Here is a 20,088-nt window from a genome sequence, read left to right as displayed (position 1 = left end):
AAAAGACAGACATAAATAAATAAATAAATAAATTAGCAGAGAGCTCATGGTCTAGTGGGAAAAGCAGACCAAAAAAACAAAACAAAAGCAGAAAATGAAGGAAGTTGGTAGCCTGTGATGGAGAAGGATGGGGTACTTGAGAACAAGAAGGAGGGAATGAAACCTGAAGGAGAGGACACCTAAGCTGAGTCCTGAAAGACAAGCTGCTGATTGTTTTGACTCTAAATCCAAAGTCTTTCTGTAAAGAATGACAGAGTAAATATTTGCCAGCCCTTGAAGTAGAACAGTAGTTCTTAAAGTTTGGTGTGCATCTCACTGCCTGGGGGAAGGTTCCGTCTAATCTCATTACCCAGAGATAACCACTGCCAACAATTTGCTACTTGGCTGAGTGTTTAGCCTTTTGAACTTTGAAGTTTTTTAAATGCTTATATAAAGACACACACACACGGACATGAGATTTGTGGGGTTTTTTAACCCAAACGTACTCATTCTATAAATAATGTTCTGTAACTTGTTTATTTCACTATATAATGTGTAATAGGCATCTTTTCATGTCGAATTGCCTCCTTCTTTTAATGGCTGCATAGTATTCCACTGCCTAGATGTGTCATCATTTACTTATGTAGCCCTGCACAGATGGTCTGATTAAGATATCTCACCTTTATAACCAGTGTCACAGTGACTTTCTCTGTGTGTACACCTTTGTACACATGTGACTGTTTCAGTCAGATAAATCCTTAGAAGTAAAACTAGGGAATCAAAGAGTGTAAGCATTTTAGCCTGTGATGGATGTTGTCAAATTGCCCTCCAGTGAGGTTTACTCACATTCCCCCCAACAGGCTGGTCTTAGGGCTGGCTGTTCGTTCCTTTCATATGTGTATTGGGCTTCAGTACTTCTTTCATGACGGACCTAATTTTTTTCATTTGGATGTATATCTTTGTTGTGTTGCTTTGCAAGACTCTTTGTATACTAAATGTCTTACCTCTTTCTCTTATGTTACAATGTTTCTCTCTTTGTCTTTTAACTTTGCTCATGAGATATTTTGCTGTGCAGAAAGTTTTCATTTTTATGCAGTCAAATCTGGTTTAGTGAATTATTTAGTTAAGTTCTTGATCTTAGGTTTCAATCTCTTGGCTTAGCCTGGAATGTATTATAAGTGTCCTTAGCTAACAGGCATGCAGATTCAATCTTCCTCTCAAAGTGGGGTGCTTCCAAAGCTGCAACATAATGTCTTATTTATGCATTTCAACTAGTGTTACCTTGGGCAAGTCATTTCCTTTCTCTGGGTCTTTGTTTCTCTACCTGTCAAATGGTAGGGATCAAATAATACCTCTCTTGCAAGGCTGCCAAGAGAATCAGATGGCATGAAAGTGCTTTTTAAACTTAAAAGGGAGATGTGTGAAGTGTGGAGTTGCTGCTTCTTCACGAACACCATTGGACTGTTCTCCATGAAGGCATGTGCTCTGTCTGGTTCTCCACCAAATCTCAGCCCAGGATGCTGGGCCTGGCATGGAGCAGGCTTCATGGCAAGTGAGATGAAAGAACTCACCCCATAGGAGCTGATTCTGCCCCCAGGCCTGCTGCTGGGAGATGCTAGAATTGCCAGGATGCAGCTGAGCTGGAGGGTGGGCTCAGGCTGAGCCGGGTGGCTGACCCCTGCTGTCCTGGCAGGGTTACCCACCGCTGACAAAGATCCTGGCAAGTTTCTTCGGGAAGTTTCTGGGACAGGTGATAGACCCGCTCAAGAACGTGCTGGTGACTGTGGGTGCCTATGGGGCCCTGTTCACAGCCTTCCAGGCCCTGGTGGATGTAGGAGATGAGGTGAGTGGGCAAAGCTAGGGCTGGGTGGGAGTGATGGGTCAGGGGGTGCTGACCTCAGCTAATCTGACCCTTGTACCAGGTCATCATCATCGAGCCCTTTTTTGACTGTTACGAGCCCATGACTTTGATGGCAGGGGGTCGCCCTGTATTTGTGTCCCTGAAGCCGGTGAGGATGCTGGTTGGGGTGTGGGTGGGCAGAGGAGTCCAAGGAGTGTGCTAGGTTGGACCCTGGGAGGTGGGAAAGAAGGAAGGAAGTGTAGGAGGCTGGTTTCTTCAGGATGGAAGGAGTAGTGTCTGGAGCCCCAGAGGAGAGAGAGTGGGGACAGATGCCTGGCGGGGAGGAAGGCTAGATACCTAGAGATGAATGTCAGGTAGGTAACTATTGTCACCCCCTCCCATCTCCTCTTGCAGTGCCCCACCCAGGACGGGGAACTGGATTCCAGCAGTAACTGGCAGCTGGATCCCACAGAGCTAGCCAGCAAGTTCACATCTCGCACCAAAGCCCTCATCCTCAACACACCCAACAACCCCTTGGGAAAGGTACCTGAGAGACCTCCTCCTGGGGACCCCTCCACATTGGCTCATGTCCTTGCTCTGTTACTCATGTACTACCTTGGGACCTCAGTTTCTTCATCTGTGAAGTGGGTGGGCTCCCTGCGATAAACACTGAGGACTGAGGCTCCCAGGGGTCCCAGGGACAGGGGCAGGGATCCTCGGGGAAGGTATCAGAGCTAGGGTAGTGGACTGGGCTGGGTGCCTCTGTTACTTCCCCATGATCCTGGGACAGTGACTTCACCTCTCCAGGGTTTTCTCATCTGTACAATGGGAACATGACAGAACTAATATCAGGAAGACCCAGGCTTCCACTCGTGTTTCTCCTTTCCTCCCTCAGTCACAAGGCTTCTGACACTAGATATGTAGGTTTTTTCCCACGCCAAGCAGTTCTCAGTGAGACCAGCTGGGTGTCCCACAGTTTAACTCAATTTAATTCAATTCCGACACTCTCTTCCTGGAGATGGCGTCGGATCCCACAGGTGAAGGGCTCAGTCCTACCCCACCTCAGACTCCAATCACAAGTCCAGTTTATCCCCTGTGCTTCTGACCTGTGGCTGTACATCTGAGGTGCCCACAACCCTCCTCAGGTTCAATTAATTTGCTGGAGTGGCTCACAGAACTCAGTACCTCCATTAACTGTTACTGTAACAGTAACCCTGTTTTTTTTAATGGAGGTACTGGGGATTGAACCCAGGACCTCGTGAATGCTAAGCATGAGCTCTACCACTGAGCTATACCCCCCACCCACCCCCGCTTAGGAATTTACAAGGGTTTTAGGAGTTCTGTGCCAGGAACTGGGGCAGAGACCAATATATATATTCTTCTGTTACCTCACAACTGACCTCACAGGGTTTCTGTTGGAGGGGTACAATAGAATTGGGCAGAAAAGCCCATAGCACTGGCTCTGGCTGTGTCCTTTCATCTCTCTGAGCAGGTCTCTCTGTTTGGGGACGGTCCCTGCAGGTGTTCTCCAGGGCAGAACTGGAGCTGGTGGCCAGCCTGTGCCAGCAGCATGACGTGGTATGCATCACGGACGAGGTCTACCAGTGGCTAGTCTACGATGGGTACCAGCACATCAGCATTGGTGAGCCGAGGCAGCCAGGGTGCCCCATTCCCCTGGACACTTGTGGCCCAACCTTGGAGTCAGTGCAGGTCTGGTGATTAGGACCAAGGGGTCTGGACCCACACAGGTCAGGGGACCTGGGGCAGTGACCTCACCTCTCTAAGAACCGGGGAACACAATGGCACTTGCCTCCCAGTGTTGTCATGAGGATGAGCTGAAATAAGTCCTGTAGATAGCTTAGTACAGAGGGGAGTCCAGAATGTTGAGAGCGGGAGTGCCTGCTGGGGCCCAGCCACCACCCCTCCCCCTCGCCCTCCCCCCACCCCCATCTCAGCAGCCACTCTCTTTGGCCTTGGGCAGCCAGCCTCCCTGGCATGTGGGAACGCACCCTGACCGTTGGCAGCGCTGGCAAGACTTTTAGTGTCACAGGCTGGAAGGTGAGTCAACGAGGGTGGGGGTGACCCCTCCCACTATGATCCTTGGCAGGAGAGGCTGGCCTGGGAATCCAGAAAGGGTTTGGCCAGGCACTGAAGGGCTCACCCCCAACCTGTGTTCCTGGTCCAGGTGGGCTGGGTCCTGGGCCCGGACAGTCTCCTGAAGCACCTGCGCACTGTGCACCAGAACTCTGTCTATCACTGTCCCACGCAGGGCCAGGTGAGGAGGGGCGGGCCCACACCGCAGGGGGAGGGGGCGGGACAACAAGGGACCCAGGCTGGCTCCAGGGTCAGGTCACATCCTTTTGTTCCTTTCCCCTCCCTAGGCCGCAGTAGCCCAGTGCTTCGAGCAGGAGCAGATGCTCTTCGGCCAGCCCAGCAGCTACTTTGCGCAGCTCCCTCAGGCCATACAGCACAACCGGGACCACATGATACGAAGCCTGCAATCGGTGGGCCTGAGGCCTGTGATCCCCCAGGGCAGCTACTTCCTCATCACAGACATCTCAGACTTCAGTGAGTGAGACTGGCCTGGCTGGACTGGGTATCGGGGCCTGGAGGCTGCCCAGGGCTCAGTTTGGCCTCTGTCCCCCAGAGAGCAAGATGCCGGACTTGCCCGGAGCTGCGGATGAGCCCTATGACAGACGCTTTGTCAAGTGGATGATCAAGAACAAGGTAGGCTGAGCCTCTGCCAGTGCCACGTTTTATGTATATTTTACAGGCTGTGCGCCAGTAAGGGTGCCCGACGTGGGGGGCTGATGCACCAAACCCAGCCCAGCCTCTGCTGTGAGCCATGGTACAGGGTTGCATCCATTTCAAGGAATGGGGGAGCCTGTTTTTAATCTGCTCAAAGATACTTTGTGGGCTGGTAGGAATTCCTGCCCTCTGGGGCCTCAGTCTTTCCATCTGTACAGGGAGGAGCTGACCCATTAGTTCTGAGGTCCATCCAGCTCTGAGCTATGATTCTAAGACTTATTTCTTCTCTGGCTCTTCCCTGACCTGCCACATGATCTCCCCTCTCGGCCTCCCTCTCCCCTCTGTACATAAGGAGAGACTTGGAATGATGCTCTGCGATGCTTTTCCTCTGACCTTGACATAGAAATGGGAGGTGCGGCATTGAAGCTGTCTTTCCCCCCGCCACCCCATGAGGGAGCCTCTCTGTCCCTCAGAGCCCCCCGAGGCCTGCTGGGCTGTGGGGCCCTGTTGAGACTTGGGCTTACTCCTCCCCAGGGCTTAGTGGCCATCCCGGTCTCCGTCTTCTACAGTGTGCCACACCGGAAGCTCTTTGACCACTATATCCGCTTCTGTTTCATGAAGGTAGGGGACAAACCTAGGGGAGGGAAGGCCTCCCCAGCTTCCCAAGGCCCCCTAGGGGTTTGAAGACAGAGGTGGGACCAATCTGTTGATGCAGGATGAATCCACGCTCCAGGCCATGGACCAGAAGCTACAGATGTGGAAGGATGAGCTCAGGCCCTGACACCACCCCCTTGGCCCTGCCCTGCCTGTTCCCTGCAGGCTCTGCAGAGCTATGTCTTTGTCCAGGTTTCAGCCATCCCAGATTAGGAGTAGATGGTGGTGGAGGATCCTTTCTCTGTAACACAGAATGACCCCAGGGAAGAGCCCCCTTTTGGTCTTGGGGGAATCAGGAGCACCTCCCCATGGTGCATAGCTATGTTCCTTCTGCAGAGGTGAGGGAGGCCTGACCTGGGCCTCTCCCTGGCCCTCCTTATGCTGGGCTATAGTGTCTTGAGTCCCTTCTAGCCTCCCCAGACTCAACTGGAACTCAACGGGCAGAGCTCAACAGTGTATGGCCTTGGGTCCCAGCCCTGGCCCCAGCCGTGCACTGGCCCCTTGACTAGCCTCAGGCTTCCCTTCCTTTCCTTATTGAACCTTGACCTTGGATAAGCTGCCTTTAGATTTGAGTCCTCAGGACAGTACATTTTGCCCATAATAAAGTTTTAAGTTATTCAGACCCTTATTGGCTGCTTCTCTCTGCTTCACACCCTGATGCTGATTGCTGACGGGAACCTCCATGAACCTCCGTGAACCTCCATGAACCTCTGAACCTCAGATCCCAGCCTCTTTATACAAATGTGTTTGAGGCCCAGAGAAGGGCAGGGACTTGGGACTTGTCTGAGGTCACTCAGTTAATGATAAAATCAGGCCTAGGGGCTCAGATATGTGTTACTGTTGATGGGTGAGTGTGTGTGTGTGTGTGTTGTGTGTGAGTGATGGGGGCCTATGATTATTGTGCACCCTTGCGTGCTGGGCACTTGGATGCTCATCATCTCATTAAACAAACAACCCTCTGAGACAGGAATTACTGCCTCCATTTTGCAAGTGAGGAAACCACTTTGGAGGTGAGGTGACATCCAGCTGGCAAAAGGTAGATGTGGGATTTGGTCCCAGGGGTGGGCCTCCCACTGGAAAACAATCAGCAATCAACTCCTGAATTCTTTGGGAAGGTGGTGCCAGGGACTTAAAGTTGCATCTGCATAGGAAGTTCATGGGTTTTGCTCAGATTGTATATTTAATTGGGGGAGCTAATGGGAACATATGGTATAATAAAGTATATTTGGTCTTTGCCCCTAATTCCTGGCACAGAGCTCCCAAAACCCTTGGAATTTCCTGAATGATAGTGTCTTTCGTTATTCAAAATGAACCCCTTTGACCAAGTGATCAGAGGGTCAGAACTTTCAGTCCCAACCCCAGACCCCAAGTAGGCGAAAGGGACTGGAAGATGAGTTCAGTCTCATGTTTAATCAACCATGCACATGTGATAAAATTCCACATAAAAACCCTGAATCAGTAAGACTCAGGGAGCTTCTGGTTGGTGAACACGATGAGCTCATAGGGTGGCCCATCAGGAGAGGGCATGGAATCTCTGCAGCTCCCTCCCCCAAGACCTCACTCTATGTACCTCTTCTGTTTGGCTGTTCCTGAATTGTATCTTTTATAATAAAACTGTAATTGTAAATCTAGCACTTTCCTGAGTACTATGAATCATTTTAGCAAATTGTTGAATCTGAAGGGGGTCATGGAAATGTTGGAATTGTAGTCAGCTAAGCAGAAGTGTGGGTGAACTGGGGACCTCATTTGCTGCTGGCATCTGAATGGGACGCAGTCTTATGGGACTGAGCCCTTAACCTATGAGGTCTGTGCCAACTTGTCAGAATTAAAGTGTAGGACACCCATTTGGTGTCAGAGAATTCCTGTTAGAACGTGTTTGGTGTTAATGACAGAGGACACTTTTCCCTCCCACCCCTTCCAGACCATAACTTTGTACTCCTACCACCGTTCCAAAGTCAAGATTGTGAAACAAAATAACAACTCAGAGGCTCAGGCTTGGAGCCTCTTTGCTATACAACACATAGCCTGATAAGAATAAAGTTCTCCATGGGGGAAACCCACAGATTTCTCCCGTAGAGCACCCTGACCAAAGGTTTCACGTCTCATGAACTAATCCAGAATCTGCCCATAACTCAAATTTGTGACTCTACAGAGGTTCCAGATCTTAGACTAGGTAACCTCAGCCAACCTGAGATGCATAAATGACTTTGCTTTCTCATTCAGGTAGGGGAGCCGGGGAATGGTGAAATAAACACAACCCCTGTAACATTAACACACATACTGAATTAGAAATTATTCTCTCCTCTGCTAGGTTGTAAACGCCAGATCAGTATGTACTTTTGCTTAACATTGTGTCCCTGGCAGTTAGCAGAGGGAGGTTCTGCCTCAAAACAGGCTCTGCTAGATAAATATTTGTTGATTGAATGAATATTGACTCAAATTTATTAGTTAAAAAAGAAAGTGTATCATTTATTTCTGGTGGGAATGCAAAATGGTAAACCACTTTGGAAGACAGTTTCGTAATGTCTTACAAAGCTAAACATAGTCTTACTGTTGGATACAGGAATTGGACTCCTAACTATTAACCCAAATGAGCTGAAAATTCATGTCCATACAAAAACCTGCACATGAATATTTATTGAAGTTTTATGCGTAATTGCCAAAATACTGGAAGCAGGGGGGAAGGTGTAGCTCAGTGGTAGAGCACATGCTTAGCGTGCTCAAGGTCCTGGGTTCAATCCCCAGGACCTCCATTAAAAATAGATTAATAAAAACCTAATTATCTCCTCCCCCACAAAAAAATACTGGAGGCAACTAAATGTTCTTCAGAAGGTGAATGGATAAACACCTTGTGGCATATCTGTACAATGAATAGTATCCAGCAGTAAAAAGAAACGAGCTATCAAGCCACTAGAAAATATGTAGGAACCTTAAATGCATATTGCTTAATAAAAGAAGGGAGTCTGAAAAGGCTATATGGGCTGATTCCAGCTATATGACATTCTGTAAAAGGCAAAATTATAGGGACAGTAAAAAAGACAAGTGGATACCAGGAACTTGGGGATTGGGGGCAGGTAGTGGAGCACAGAGGATTTTTAGGGCAGTGAATCTATTTTGTATGACACTGTAATGGTAGATACATGACATTATGCATTTGGCAAAACCCATAGAATGTACTACACAGAGTGAACCCTAATGTAAACTATAAACAATGTATCAATATTCATTCGATTATACCAAACATACACATTAATGCAACATGTTAACAATAAGGGAAACTGAGACAGGATTATTATATAGGAACTCCCTATATGTTCAATTTTCAGTAAGCCTAAATCTGCTCTAAAAAATAAAGTCTGTTAATTAAAAGGGAGAGTGAATGAAAGAATCTATGACTATACTTCAATAAAAAAAAGTTTAAAAAAAGAATCTATGAAATAGCTGGATTAAATTATTTCCAGCTCTGAATCACATTCTTGCTCTGGGCCTCAAGGTCCGCATGAATAAAACCAAGCTGAGATTGAGTTTCCCGTTCGCCCGGAGCCGGAGGGCAGCTCTCAAACCGTCCCACTGTTCAGGAGAGCAGCACACCCCTTGCGTATTTGGACACCCAGGCTGGCAGTGAGCCCCGCCCACTCGCGAGTCCTTCTCGGCCCACGTGCTCTCGGGGCAAGGTGCCTAGGCCACGCCCTCGCTCGCCATTGGCTCTCCCATTGGACGGCTCGGAAGAGGTGTAGCCGGAAGGGGTGAGTCTGATTGGTAGGGCGTGGCGGACTGTGTACGACGAACATGGCGGAGCGCGCGAGGAAGCGGCCCTGTGGCCCGGTAGGTGGAGGAACGTGGGACCTCGGGGTGGGGACAAGAAAAGGAGCCGCGTGGCGAGGGGGTCTGTGGCGGGGTTGGGCCGCGCTTCTCGCTCCCTGCTTCTCGCTGATCCGAGGTCGGAATCCCCGAGGTGCCACAAGCCCGTGGCCTCAAGCGCCCCTCTCCGGATGAGAAGCGGAGGTGGGAGCCGCGGCCGTTTGAGCCAGAGCCGGGACTGCGTCGGGTAACCTATTGCCGGAACCCCTTGTGGCTACTCTGGCCGGGACCCGGATTTACGAGGCGAGACCTTGCTCACAATTCCGAGCCCTTTCGTGGCGTATGTCTTCTGACTCCCAAGGCGACAGTGTGCAAGTTGTCTCCCTGCCTGTTTCCTCTTCTCTCCAGTGGAAACTTATTCAACAATTTATTGAATGTTTACTATGTGTCAGGCCTGGTCTCAGGCACTGGGGGTACAGCAGGTCCTTGCCCTCCTGACGCTCTTTCTGGGGCAGCAATGTGTGTGTCGGGTGTGGGGGGGTTCCCTGGTTTCCTCACCACCCCCACTTAAAGACATGGGACAGCTGTGGAGGAGCAAGTGTGACCCCCTCTCAGTTGTGACTATTCAGCATCACTCCTATTCCTCTTCCCACTCCTGCTCCAGGGTGAACATGGCCAAAGAGTTGAGTGGCGAAAATGGAAACAACAGAGTAAGTAAGGGGCTGGAGGGGGTGCTCAACCTTCCCCTAGGCCACTCCATCAGAACACAGCTGAATCTTGGGGAAGAGCCACCAGGTTTGCCCCACTAGGACCAACAGTACCCAAAATGGGGAGGAAGGGGCCAGAAGCCCTGGTCCTCTGGCTGCTCTCAGTAGCACTGGAGAGGGAGCCCAGGCTGACCCAGCTTTGTGGCAACCTTGACCCTACTGAGAGGGCACTGTCTCCTGGACGCTTCAAGTCCCTCTTCCCTCCACCAATCTAAATGTCCTCTTATCCAGAAAAAGAGGAGAAAAAGAAGTGGAAGGATCTCAAGATGACGAAAAAACTGGAGCGGCAGCGGGCACAGGAGGAACAGGCAAAGCGCCAGCAGGAGGAGGAGGCAGCTGCACAGAGGGAGGACCAGGGTAAGCAGGCTGAGTCCTGGGTAGGACCAGGAATGTCACAGCTGTAAGGACCCTTAGAGGCCAGTGGGTCCATACTTCTTGTCCTGATGGAGAAACTGAGGCTCAAAAAGTGGGAGAGACCCAGAAAACTGAGCTCTAACTTTCTACTAAGGTAGATTTCAATCCTCTGGAGAGTAAGATCATATATCATCACTTTGTGCCTCCAGAACCTCATCATTGTAATGATAGTTACTTTTCACTTTTTATGGAGCACTTTCTGTGTGCTTTCATTTTTCATTTAACTATTTTGATTTCATAATAAGAATGTCTTTTTTTTTCTCATTAAATAATACATGCTCAAACAATACAGAAAACGTTGCAGTTAAAGTTTCTCCAGGTGTTGTTAACATTCAGTTATTTACATGTAGAGAAGTAGAGAAATACAGTTTTACAAAAGTGAGACTGCTTTATCCAGGCACTTCTGGACCTGGTTTTTCTCATCCCAAATTGTGTCCTGGATGTCCTTCCGTGTCCGTACATCTGGATCTGCCCTAACAAGTTGTATCTCTTCTCCTTGGCCAGACCCAAAGTTCTGGAGGATCAGGGGGCCATATTGTACCCTGTAAGCCCAGTGATTACCAGTGATGATGGTTGACAGTAGGGACAGAAACTGAACATGTCAGCTGTCTCAGACTGGGAAGCCCTTTGTGGGCCTTATGTCACGTGGTTCCCTTTGGACAACTCTGGGAGGGAAGGTGTGTTGGTCCCTCTGAAGCCAAACAGCCTGAACCCACGTCTCAGCTGTCCTGCCTTTTTTGTGATCTTGGGCCACGTGTTTGACCTCTCTGGGCTGCAGGTTCTCCACCTCTCAAGGAGGATCATGGTGGTACCTGATTTCTAGGGTTATTGGTTAAATGTGCACACATAAAAGGCCGTAATGATAAATATAAATTCTCATTTTCATCATCATTTGACACCTGGAGAACTGAGGCAGTGAGGGGCAGAGCCAGGCTGAGAATATAGCTCAGTGCCTCTAACTACTCCCTGGCCTGGCCCAGTGGTATATCCTGCTCCTGGGAGGCTTGGAGACCACCGAGTCCATTTTCTTTCTGGGGAGATTGAGGCCTAGAGAGGGGAGTTGTATCTATGTTGCTTATCTCAAAATTCCTCCCAGTGGGAAAAGTCCCTAACTCTGGGCCCTGGGATTAGAGGAGTGGAGGGGAGAGATGGCCTTGGCGTCTCAGACTGACCATGAACACCCCTGTCCTGTCCTGCCCAGGGCGGCACTACACCCTGAGCGTGGCCCTGCCGGGCTCCATCCTGGACAATGCCCAGTCACCCGAGCTTCGCACCTACCTGGCCGGCCAGATTGCCAGAGCCTGTGCCATCTTCTGTGTGGATGAGATTGTGGTGTTCGATGAAGAAGGCCAAGATGCCAAGTGAGGGGCCATCCAACAGGGTACCAGGGAGAAGGGAGGGGCTGCCCAGATTGTCTGGGCTTCACTTTTTTCCCTGCCTACTTGCCTGGGCTGAAAATCCTGTCTGACGTGGCCCCATTGTAACCCTGCTGGGTTGAGTTACAAAGCAAGGGTGCTGCAGAGGTCATGTTGGGAAGAGGAGCTCTTGAAGGGAACCCAGTAGCCTTTAGCCTTATCTTTATCTCTCCAGAACTGTGGAGGGGGAATTCAGGGGAGTTGGCAAGAAAGGGCAGGCGTGTGTGCAGCTGGCCCGGATCCTGCAGTACCTGGAGTGTCCACAGTAAGGGAGTGAGGACAGATGTCCCAGGGCATGAGGGAGGGATGGTCACAGTGCAGGCCACACAGGAAGTGGCCTCCCTGGGAACTTCCTGAGATTGACATCCTCTACTAGGTACCTAAGAAAGGCATTCTTCCCCAAACATCAGGATCTACAGTTTGCAGGTAAGCCTGGGGGGTGGGGGTGAGACTGACTCCCCATTTCCTGTAGATTATCCCCCAGACCCTGAGAGATCGTGGTACAGGCGGGAGAGCAGGCCCAGGCAGGGCAAGGCCTGTGTCTGGGGACGAACAGCAGGTCTGGCAGAGCTAGGACTTGGACCAGGTTTCCCTGCCTCACTCCTGTATGCCTGTGCACCTCCCAGACTCTTCCTGGCCCCTCCCCAACCACAGGGCTCCTGAACCCCTTGGACAGCCCTCACCACATGCGTCAGGATGAGGAATCCCAGTTCCGAGAGGGCATTGTGGTGGACCGGCCCACCCGGCCAGGCCAGGGCTCCTTTGTCAACTGTGGCATGAAGAAGGTAGGAATTGGAGGGTGGGCGGAGACATGCTTCCCAGACATAGCCTGGCTATGGAGGGCAGGCAGGGGCATGTGGGTGGGAAGCCCTAGACCCAGGCATCTCTGCCTGCCCGTCCCCCGTTGGTACAGATTTGGGCCAGAGAAGTGCCTAAAATGGAGCTCAACAGTTAAAGCCAGGAGCAAACTTACTGTTTTTTAAAAAGCAAATCAACAGAAGGTAGTCCTTGTGCTAAAAACAAACTAAAGCAAAACCCTGCAAAATCAAGTTCAAAATCCCACTGGGGCTGCTCCCATGTGACACTAGGGATCCACTTGCCAAGTCAGAGGCAGAAACAGTTAAATGTGTGGGGATCCCCTCCCTCTCAAAAAGAACAGACCAGAGGTAACTAGCTAAAAGCAGACCAGGATGACCCAGACCCAGATGAGAGGAGAAACCCTCAAAAGGGCAGAAAGTGCTCCGTCCTGAATTCAAAACTAGGACAAAACGCAAACATCAGCTGTCCTGCATCACAGCTCCCATGTTTTTGGCAGTTGCTTCATGCCAGGCCCTGGGCAGCACAATAATAGCTATTGTTTATGGGAAGTTTTCTCTGACAGATTAGGAAACTAAGGCTGGGAGAGGTTAAGTGACCACTCAAACTCCTGTAGCTAGTAAGTGGCATAGCCACCAAAATGTGGGACACTGGGGTTTTATCTACTCTGAAATACTTCCTACTCTGTGCCAGGGCTGGACTGATTTATTTAATTTTTTGGAGTGTAGTTGATTTACAATGCTGTGTTAGTTTCTGGTGTACAGCATAATGATTCAGTTATACACGTGGTTTCTAATAACCTATAATGAAAAAGTAAATATATACACACACACACACACAAATATATACATACACAGATGTATATATACTATATATACTTACTTTATATATATATATACCGATCATTTTGACCAGTGTCTTGCAGTAGTCATTTTGCAAGAATGGTCTTTTGTGAGCAGGTTTAGCCCAGGTGATGGGGCTGGGGCACAAAGGTGTCCTGGAACCCTTAGGTCCCCCCATGTTTGGGAGAGCAGTCCTGCAGGGAACAGCACCAGTTTCTTCTGGCTTCTCCCCAGGAGGTGAAGATTGACAAGAACTTGGAGCCTGGACTTCGGGTAACAGTGAGACTAGACCAGAAGCAGCTCCCAGGTATCTGAAAGCTTCCCCAGCCCGGCCAGCCTGTGGGCTCCGGACCTCCTTCTTCCACTTCCTTGTCCCCTTATACTGTCTTCACAGACTCTCTGCTTCCCCTCCAGAAAGCAAGACCTATCGTGGAAAAGTCGTGTCGTCGCAGGACCCTCGCACCAAAGCTGGTCTCTACTGGGGCTACACAGTCCGCCTGGCCTCCTGCCTCAGTAAGGACAGCTTCCTCCTGTGAATATCTATCCTCTCTCTATCTGAGGGGCCACAGAGAGCCTTGCTTGACCCAAAAGTCAGACCAGAGTCCTAATTCTACCAACTTGCTGTGTGTCCTTAGGCAAGTGCCTTTCCTTCTCTGGACCTTGGTCTTCCTAAGTGCACTGCCTGGAATGGAATGCTTTTAAGCTATTTTGTGTGTGTGTGTGTGTGGGAAAGCATCTTGATTGATTTATAATGTCTGCCATGGGGTTGGGAATTAGGGCAATAGGACCACATAAGTCAAAGGTCCACTACTTGTTTTCTTTCCTTTTGTTTTTTCATTGTAAACTCAGACTTTTTTCCCCATGTTCTTTATTTTTTTAATGCATTTATTTTATAATATCATATTTTTAAAATTGAAGTATAGTTGATGTACAGTATTATATGTTACAGGTATATAATATAGTAATTCATAATTTTTAAAGGTTATACTCCATTTATAGTTATTATAAAATATTGGCTGTATTCCCTTTGTTGTACAATACATTCTTGTAGCTTATTTTATACCTGACATAAACTCAGACTTTTAATAAGTTTAGGAAAAACAGAAGATGGGGTATAATTTGAGTTAACGTTTTTACAGCCCATACTGTTGCTGTGTGATAACACTACCTGATAACACTTCTTTGCCCTGCCTGCTCAATTCCTGACTTCCCAGTGAAAGGCTTAGTGTGGCTCCCTCACCTCCCTCCCTTACCTCTACCACCACCCTCCCGATACACGCACAGCCAAGCGGCTGTGGCTTGTGGGGAACAGGGCCCCCAGTGAGCTGGCCTCCCCCCAGGTGCTGTGTTTGCTGAGGCCCCCTTCCAGGATGGCTATGACCTGACCATCGGGACATCAGAGCGAGGCTCAGATGTGGCCTCCGCCCAGCTTCCCAACTTCAGGTGGGTATAGCCAGGAGAGGAGGAATGGAGCAGGGGAGGGACTGGTGGGGGCAAAGCTGTACAGACTGGGCCCCTACTGTGTATAGGGGGTTGCTGAGAGCTCTGGGGGCTGCATTCAGTGGGCCTTGATGGCAGTCAGTGATTCCCCACTCCTGTGGGTGCCAGGCACGCTCTCGTTGTGTTTGGGGGCCTCCAGGGGCTAGAAGCTGGCGTGGATGCTGACCCCAACCTGGAGGTGGCTGAACCCAGTGTCCTCTTCGACCTGTACGTCAACACCTGCCCCAGCCAGGGAAGCCGCACCATCCGCACAGAGGTGAGCCCGCCCGCCTCCCACCCCAGGTTAGTTCCCGAGGTTCAGCCAGCAGCCAGGGGATGAAGCCTCGGGGTCTGCCCAAGGTGGGGTTGCAACTCTCTCCCTGTCCCTCACCCCGCCCAGGGCTGCCCTGAGCCTGCCTTCTCTAGAGAGGTCTCCTCACCCCTTCGGCCTCCCACCATGGCAGAATTGGAGCAGGGACGAGTTAAGAGCAAGCTGGGAGTCAAGAATCCTGGGTGCTGGTGTCCATTCAACTGCTCCCGGGCTGGAAGACCCAGGACGACCTTGCCTGCCCCTGCTCTAGGCCCGTTTCCTTGGCTGTATGCTCAGTGTTCACTTCCCCCTGTGTGGCCGTGGTGGGCAGGGCAGCCCTCCCCACTGGCCTCACTAGCACCTCAGACCCCTGGGGGACAGGATGTAGCCACCTCTGAGAGCCTTCAACCTGGGCCTCCGCTTCTGAGGGCAGCACAGAACACTGTATCTGTGGGCACTTTGCTGGGGGAAGGCTTCTGCTGGTCTCAAAGGGTAGTGACTGAACAGGTAGACGGCCTCAGTCTCCCTGTGTCCAAGAGTCCTGCCAGGGCCAGGTGCTGCCAGCTCGCCAGCCACAGCCTTCCAGCAGCAACCCTTGCTCTCACCCTTCCGATACCTGCACGGAGGGCCCTCCTGCCCGTCACCTCCCGTGCCCCTGCCCCTGGGAGGCAGATCTGATGACCATCCCCATTTTATGGAGGAGGAGACTGTAAAGCAAAGAGGCAGGGCCCTTCCCTGGCAGGGCCTGCAGGTGGCCAGTGACAGATCTGTAGGACGAAGCTGGGCCTGTCCTTAACCTCCTCGGGCCCTGCCAAGGCAGCTACCCCAAGGGGCTGGGAGCTGGGCACGTGCCAGCCTCCCAGGCCCCAGCCTGTGCTGTGCTTCTCTTCCAGGAGGCCATCCTCATCTCCCTGGCTGCCCTGCAGCCTGGTCTCACCCAGGCAGGAGCCCGGCCCAGCTGAAGGTTCTGTCGAGCCAAAGATGGCAAAGGAGCAGCAGTGAAGCCAGAGGTTCCCAGGAGTCACCTGAGACTGATGCAGCCAAGGCTTGTCTCCAAAAATAAACACCTTTAATTTGACCTAGCCCCGACAACCCCACAGTCTGGCTGGGGCTGCCCCTTACTTGCTGCCCGCAGTGATGGCCTTAAGGTTGCTGGTCCGTGCTAGGATATTTGGCACAAAGAGCAGCCCCGAGGCCCGCTCAATGCTCTCGATGGGCACCAGGAAGCGCTCCAGCGGGATTGTCTCATCCACAGGTGCGTTGGGCATCACATAGGAGCGGAGTTCGATCTGCCCGCCTGCTGCCTCCAGGATCAGCACCTTGAAGAAGTGGGTGGGCACCGCCACGTGGTTCTTGCCAATCACCTGGTACTTCACATAGGACTTCCCGTCAGCCTCCGTCCTGTGGGCAGACCCAGGCACACAAGGCCTTTCAAGGCTTCTTTGGTTGGACACAAGGCCTCCTCCTCCAGGAAGCCTTCCCTGACTCAACCTCCAACTTGGGTCAACCTGCAAGACCACCTGCTCAGCATGAGGCTTCTCTGCCCTGCTTGGCTCCCCCAGGAGGCTGGGAGCTTCCTGCAGGGTAGAGACTCACTCTTACCCTCTTTTCCTCATGCCCAACACTGGGTCAGGCAGAGTGGGTGGTGGCAATAAATGCTACAGAAGGAATCAAGTCTTCTAAACATCCACATTTATCCATGCAGACCCTTGATTACTGTCCGCCTTTCCCTGTGGAGGGTGCGGACCAAGGGGCAGGGCTGTGACAGCTGGATTCCCAGCACTAGCAGAGGGCCTGGTGCGAAGCAGGTGCCCAGAACACTGAATGCGTGACTTCAGGCTAAGCCCCAGCAGAGCCTACCCCACTATAGCCATAGGAGACACTTGCTAATTAAAGTTTATCAGGGTCCCAGCCCCTGCCTCAGCAAGCCCACACTGAGCCCTTACTACACTGACATTCACCATCCCACTTTGTCCCTGGAACAACCATGAAGTAGCTAATGGGTATCATCCCCATTTTACAGGGGAGGATGTTGAGGTCACTTGCCCACAGCTCCCAGAGACTAGGTGACGGCCTGGCTTCCATCCCAGGCAGAGCTAGCTCCTTTGCGACAACCTCTTGCCTCACTCATCCCAAAAAAATCAGCGAGCAAGCCCAAAAGAGCGAAGGCTCAGGGAGCTGGAGTTCAAACCCGGGCTCCAGGGGAGCATAGGGGAAGGCTGCTCCAAGCAGAAGAGCCTGGTGCAAGGGTTTCTATCTGGGCAGACCTCGGAGTTAGGTGGATGTAACAAGAGATGACACAGGAGAGTGGAGCAAGGGTAGAATCAGGGCCTGGTGCCCATGGGCCTAGGAGCTGTGGTCTAGGTTGGTAGGTACTCCAAAGGTCTCTTTGGAAGTGGAGTTAGGGGGCTGGAAGCAGAGATGGATAGACATGCTGAGAAACCATATGAATGGGAGATGCTGGTGTCCCCAGGTCCCCCTGCTCTAGCCTTACCTGGGCAGGAAAAGCGGCCCCGTGCAGACATAGACATTTTGGTAGGTGCGGGTCAGGCTGCGGCTGTACTTTTCCAGGTTGTTCCAGGCATTCTGGTTGAGGTGGGGCACCTGGCATAAGAGGTGGGCCTCAGTGAGACTAGCTGGGACACTTGTAGCTGTCAGAGGGCTGCCCCAGGCCCTGAGGAGCAGGCACTGGCACCCAGCCAGAAGATTCCAGCAGCAGGGTGGGAGGTGGGGACAAGCATGCAGACGAAATGGGCAGATGGAAGAAGAGTCAGTGGGCCACACAGTCGTGAGGGTGGAGCCCAGATAGAGCTCAAAGGGTGCTAGCTCGTCCCCATCTGGAATGGGAGAACTAGCATCCCAGGTCTCAAAGCTGTTTCTCAGCTCCGAAGAGCCATATGGAGGAAGGGGGCAAATCTCCTGACTGCAGAGAGAGAAACAGGCCTGCCCTTGCCCCCAAGGGCTGATGGGAAGACCAGCTCTCCCAACCATCCCTCCTTTCCTTTTCCTAGTCTGAACCACATGCAGAGCCCAACTGGGAAGGGCATGAACCTGCTCCTGACTCCATCACTTGAGCTCTCCGGTCCTCAGCACAGGGTCTAGTCAAGGGGGTAGGGAACTGTGCCCCTGAGAGAGCAGAAAGTCAGGTCAGAGACTGGGATCCCATGGGCTTCGATCAGAGCCCGACATCGGTCTCCACGTGGGTGTTAGGCCCTGGTGGGAACAGGACTAGAGGTAGGGCAGCTAGTCCAGGGTGTGCAGTGACTGCTACTAACAGCCGACTGTATGCAGGTATCTTCTTTAACTCCTACAAGAGGGCAGGGTAGGAAAATGGCTGAAAGCTCAGGGTCCTCCTGACAAACTGCCTGGGTCTCGTCCAACTGTATGACACTGGGCCAGTCACCTGGTCTCTCTGAGACCCACTTCCCTCGTTATAGCTAGTATTTACTGAATGCTTGCCATGGGCCAGGAAGTGTGCTTAGTACTTTTATGTGCATGGTGTCTTCAGTTCCTCAGCGCTACTGCAGGAGATAGGTGAATAACAGTATTATCCCTACAGGCTAGGAAACTGAGGATCAGGAAGGCGCCTGGGGGCCCTCAGTTAAGATCAGAGTGCAGAGGGGTTGCCCAGCGCCCCACTGCTCGGTCCCTCCAGCCTAAGGCCCCGCGGTGTGATGAGCTAGGCGCTTGACCTAGAGCGCGCATTCGGCAGCTTTCCCATTCTGCAGCGGAGCAAACCGAGGCTCAAAGGGGTGGCCTCGCCTTCCGCTGCCGGGGCCGGGGGCAAAGGCGCTACCTGGGGCGCGACGTTGCTCAGGTAGAAGGTGTCGTCCATGGCCTTCTGGCTCCAGCGGTGGTTGGCGGCGGCGGCCAGGTGGCCGCGGTCGAAGCCGCTGCCGCGGTAGTCGGCGTTGGTGGCGCGGTGGTACGCATGCACCGAGTCGTCTTCACGGAAGTCGCAGGAGCGACGGTCACTGTCGCCGCGGAGCCGCTCGGGCCGCAGCTGCTCGACAACCCAGAGCGCGCCGCGGGTGCGCGAATCATAACACAGCAGGTACGACTCGCGGCTCTTGATCTGCGCCAGGCCGGGCAGCCCGTACTTGGCCAGCTCGCCCGGGCTGCCGCCCGCCAGGGCCCCGGACACGGCTGGAAGCTCAGCCGCCGCTGCCACGGGCAGCACGGGCAGCCGGCTCAGCAGCCCCGGCGCCTCCTGTGCGTCCGCCCGCCGCCGCCGCCGCCGCCGCCGCCGCCAGCCCTCAGCGGCTGCGCCCAGCCCCGCGCCCAGCGCCAGGGTCAAGCCAGCCCGCAGCGCCTGCATGCTCGGGGACTGTGTCCGAAGCGTGGACAGAGGGCAACTCGCTGTGCGGAAAGAACGCCGCGACCTCCGGCGTCCGACTGGTGAGGCTCTTAAAGGGGCCACGCCGGCCTGCGGGGCCCACGGCGGGGATGGGGCCGGGGCCAGGTGGAGGCGTGAGAGGGCGAAAAGTCCGTCCCTTCCACTCACACACGCTCGGAAGTACTTACTACTCCAACAGCAGGGGTCAGGACCGGCCGACTAAACGTCCCCGCGCCCTTTCTATGCCCTTTTAAGATGGGGATCTGAGAAGGCGCGGCGTCACCGCCTCGGTTCGTGATTGGCCACCCTCAGGCCCGGCTCCGCCCCGCCGCCTCAGTCTCCATCCAGGGACCTTCCGGTCCGCGCTGGTGTGAAGAGGTCCTACTTGATTCAAGTGTCAAGCATTCTCTAAAGGGCTTATACTACGACTGGATTTAATCCTCAAGAGCCCGGAAAGGGAGCTCCCAGTTGGCAGAATAAGGTCAAGACCCCAGGTCTGTATGACGCCAGTCTAGCCGCCTAACCATTACACCATAAGACAAGGCAAAACTTCTAGGAGATTCGCAAAGATTTTAACACTCAGTGTGAGGACAACGATGCAGGAAGCCCATGCTCTTTAACTGCTGAGTGGGTTCCAGAAACTGGCTGATTCCAGAAAGCAGCTTGGGATAAATGAAAAGCCTTAAA

The 20,088-nt window shown here is 52.4% G+C and overlaps 3 protein-coding genes across 13 annotated transcripts in view; 2 read left to right on the top strand and 1 right to left on the bottom strand.

The window, feature by feature from the left end:
* Window positions 1–5,849, top strand: part of KYAT1 (kynurenine aminotransferase 1) — a 28,380-nt gene extending 22,531 nt beyond the window's left edge. For all 7 annotated transcript variants that reach the window (XM_032478603.1, XM_032478599.1, XM_032478601.1 and 4 more), the window contains 10 exons: window positions 1,673–1,822; window positions 1,902–1,988; window positions 2,234–2,362; window positions 3,341–3,461; window positions 3,801–3,877; window positions 4,005–4,094; window positions 4,201–4,387; window positions 4,467–4,546; window positions 5,102–5,188; window positions 5,283–5,849. In XM_032478603.1, the coding sequence (XP_032334494.1) occupies window positions 1,673–1,822; window positions 1,902–1,988; window positions 2,234–2,362; window positions 3,341–3,461; window positions 3,801–3,877; window positions 4,005–4,094; window positions 4,201–4,387; window positions 4,467–4,546; window positions 5,102–5,188; window positions 5,283–5,348 (1,074 nt within the window). In that variant the 3' untranslated portion in view covers window positions 5,349–5,849. The remainder of the gene's footprint in view (window positions 1–1,672; window positions 1,823–1,901; window positions 1,989–2,233; window positions 2,363–3,340; window positions 3,462–3,800; window positions 3,878–4,004; window positions 4,095–4,200; window positions 4,388–4,466; window positions 4,547–5,101; window positions 5,189–5,282) is intronic.
* Window positions 5,850–8,942: 3,093 nt separating this feature from the next.
* On the top strand, window positions 8,943–16,735 carry SPOUT1 (SPOUT domain containing methyltransferase 1). Of its 5 annotated transcripts, none has more exons than XM_032478585.1 (13): window positions 8,943–9,046; window positions 9,687–9,732; window positions 10,021–10,146; window positions 11,405–11,564; window positions 11,794–11,883; window positions 11,995–12,044; window positions 12,273–12,403; window positions 13,511–13,583; window positions 13,691–13,789; window positions 14,617–14,719; window positions 14,885–15,032; window positions 15,156–15,352; window positions 15,959–16,735. In XM_032478585.1, the coding sequence occupies exons 1-13, from the start codon at window positions 9,011–9,013 to the stop codon at window positions 16,065–16,067; spliced, it is 1,368 nt and encodes a 455-aa protein (XP_032334476.1). In that variant the 5' UTR covers window positions 8,943–9,010; the 3' UTR covers window positions 16,068–16,735. The 5 variants fall into 5 exon arrangements, with proteins under 5 accessions (XP_032334476.1, XP_032334478.1, XP_032334477.1 ...); XM_032478587.1 differs by having other exon boundaries at window positions 14,885–15,058; XM_032478586.1 differs by lacking the exon at window positions 11,794–11,883.
* On the bottom strand, window positions 16,118–20,087 carry ENDOG (endonuclease G). Its single transcript, XM_006181954.2, has 3 exons — window positions 18,862–20,087; window positions 17,560–17,669; window positions 16,118–16,466 (listed from the first exon to the last, which is right to left on the bottom strand). Exons 1-3 carry the CDS (start codon window positions 19,381–19,383, stop codon window positions 16,184–16,186), a joined length of 915 nt encoding a protein of 304 aa, XP_006182016.2. The 5' UTR covers window positions 19,384–20,087; the 3' UTR covers window positions 16,118–16,183.
* Between the last annotated feature and the right edge of the window lies 1 nt (window position 20,088).

Source organism: Camelus ferus, chromosome 4 (assembly GCF_009834535.1).
Source record: "Camelus ferus isolate YT-003-E chromosome 4, BCGSAC_Cfer_1.0, whole genome shotgun sequence".
Taxonomy (NCBI): Eukaryota; Metazoa; Chordata; class Mammalia; order Artiodactyla; family Camelidae; genus Camelus; species Camelus ferus.
Note: the sequence above shows the minus strand (reverse complement) of the source record. Positions and strands in the feature narration are given on the sequence as shown.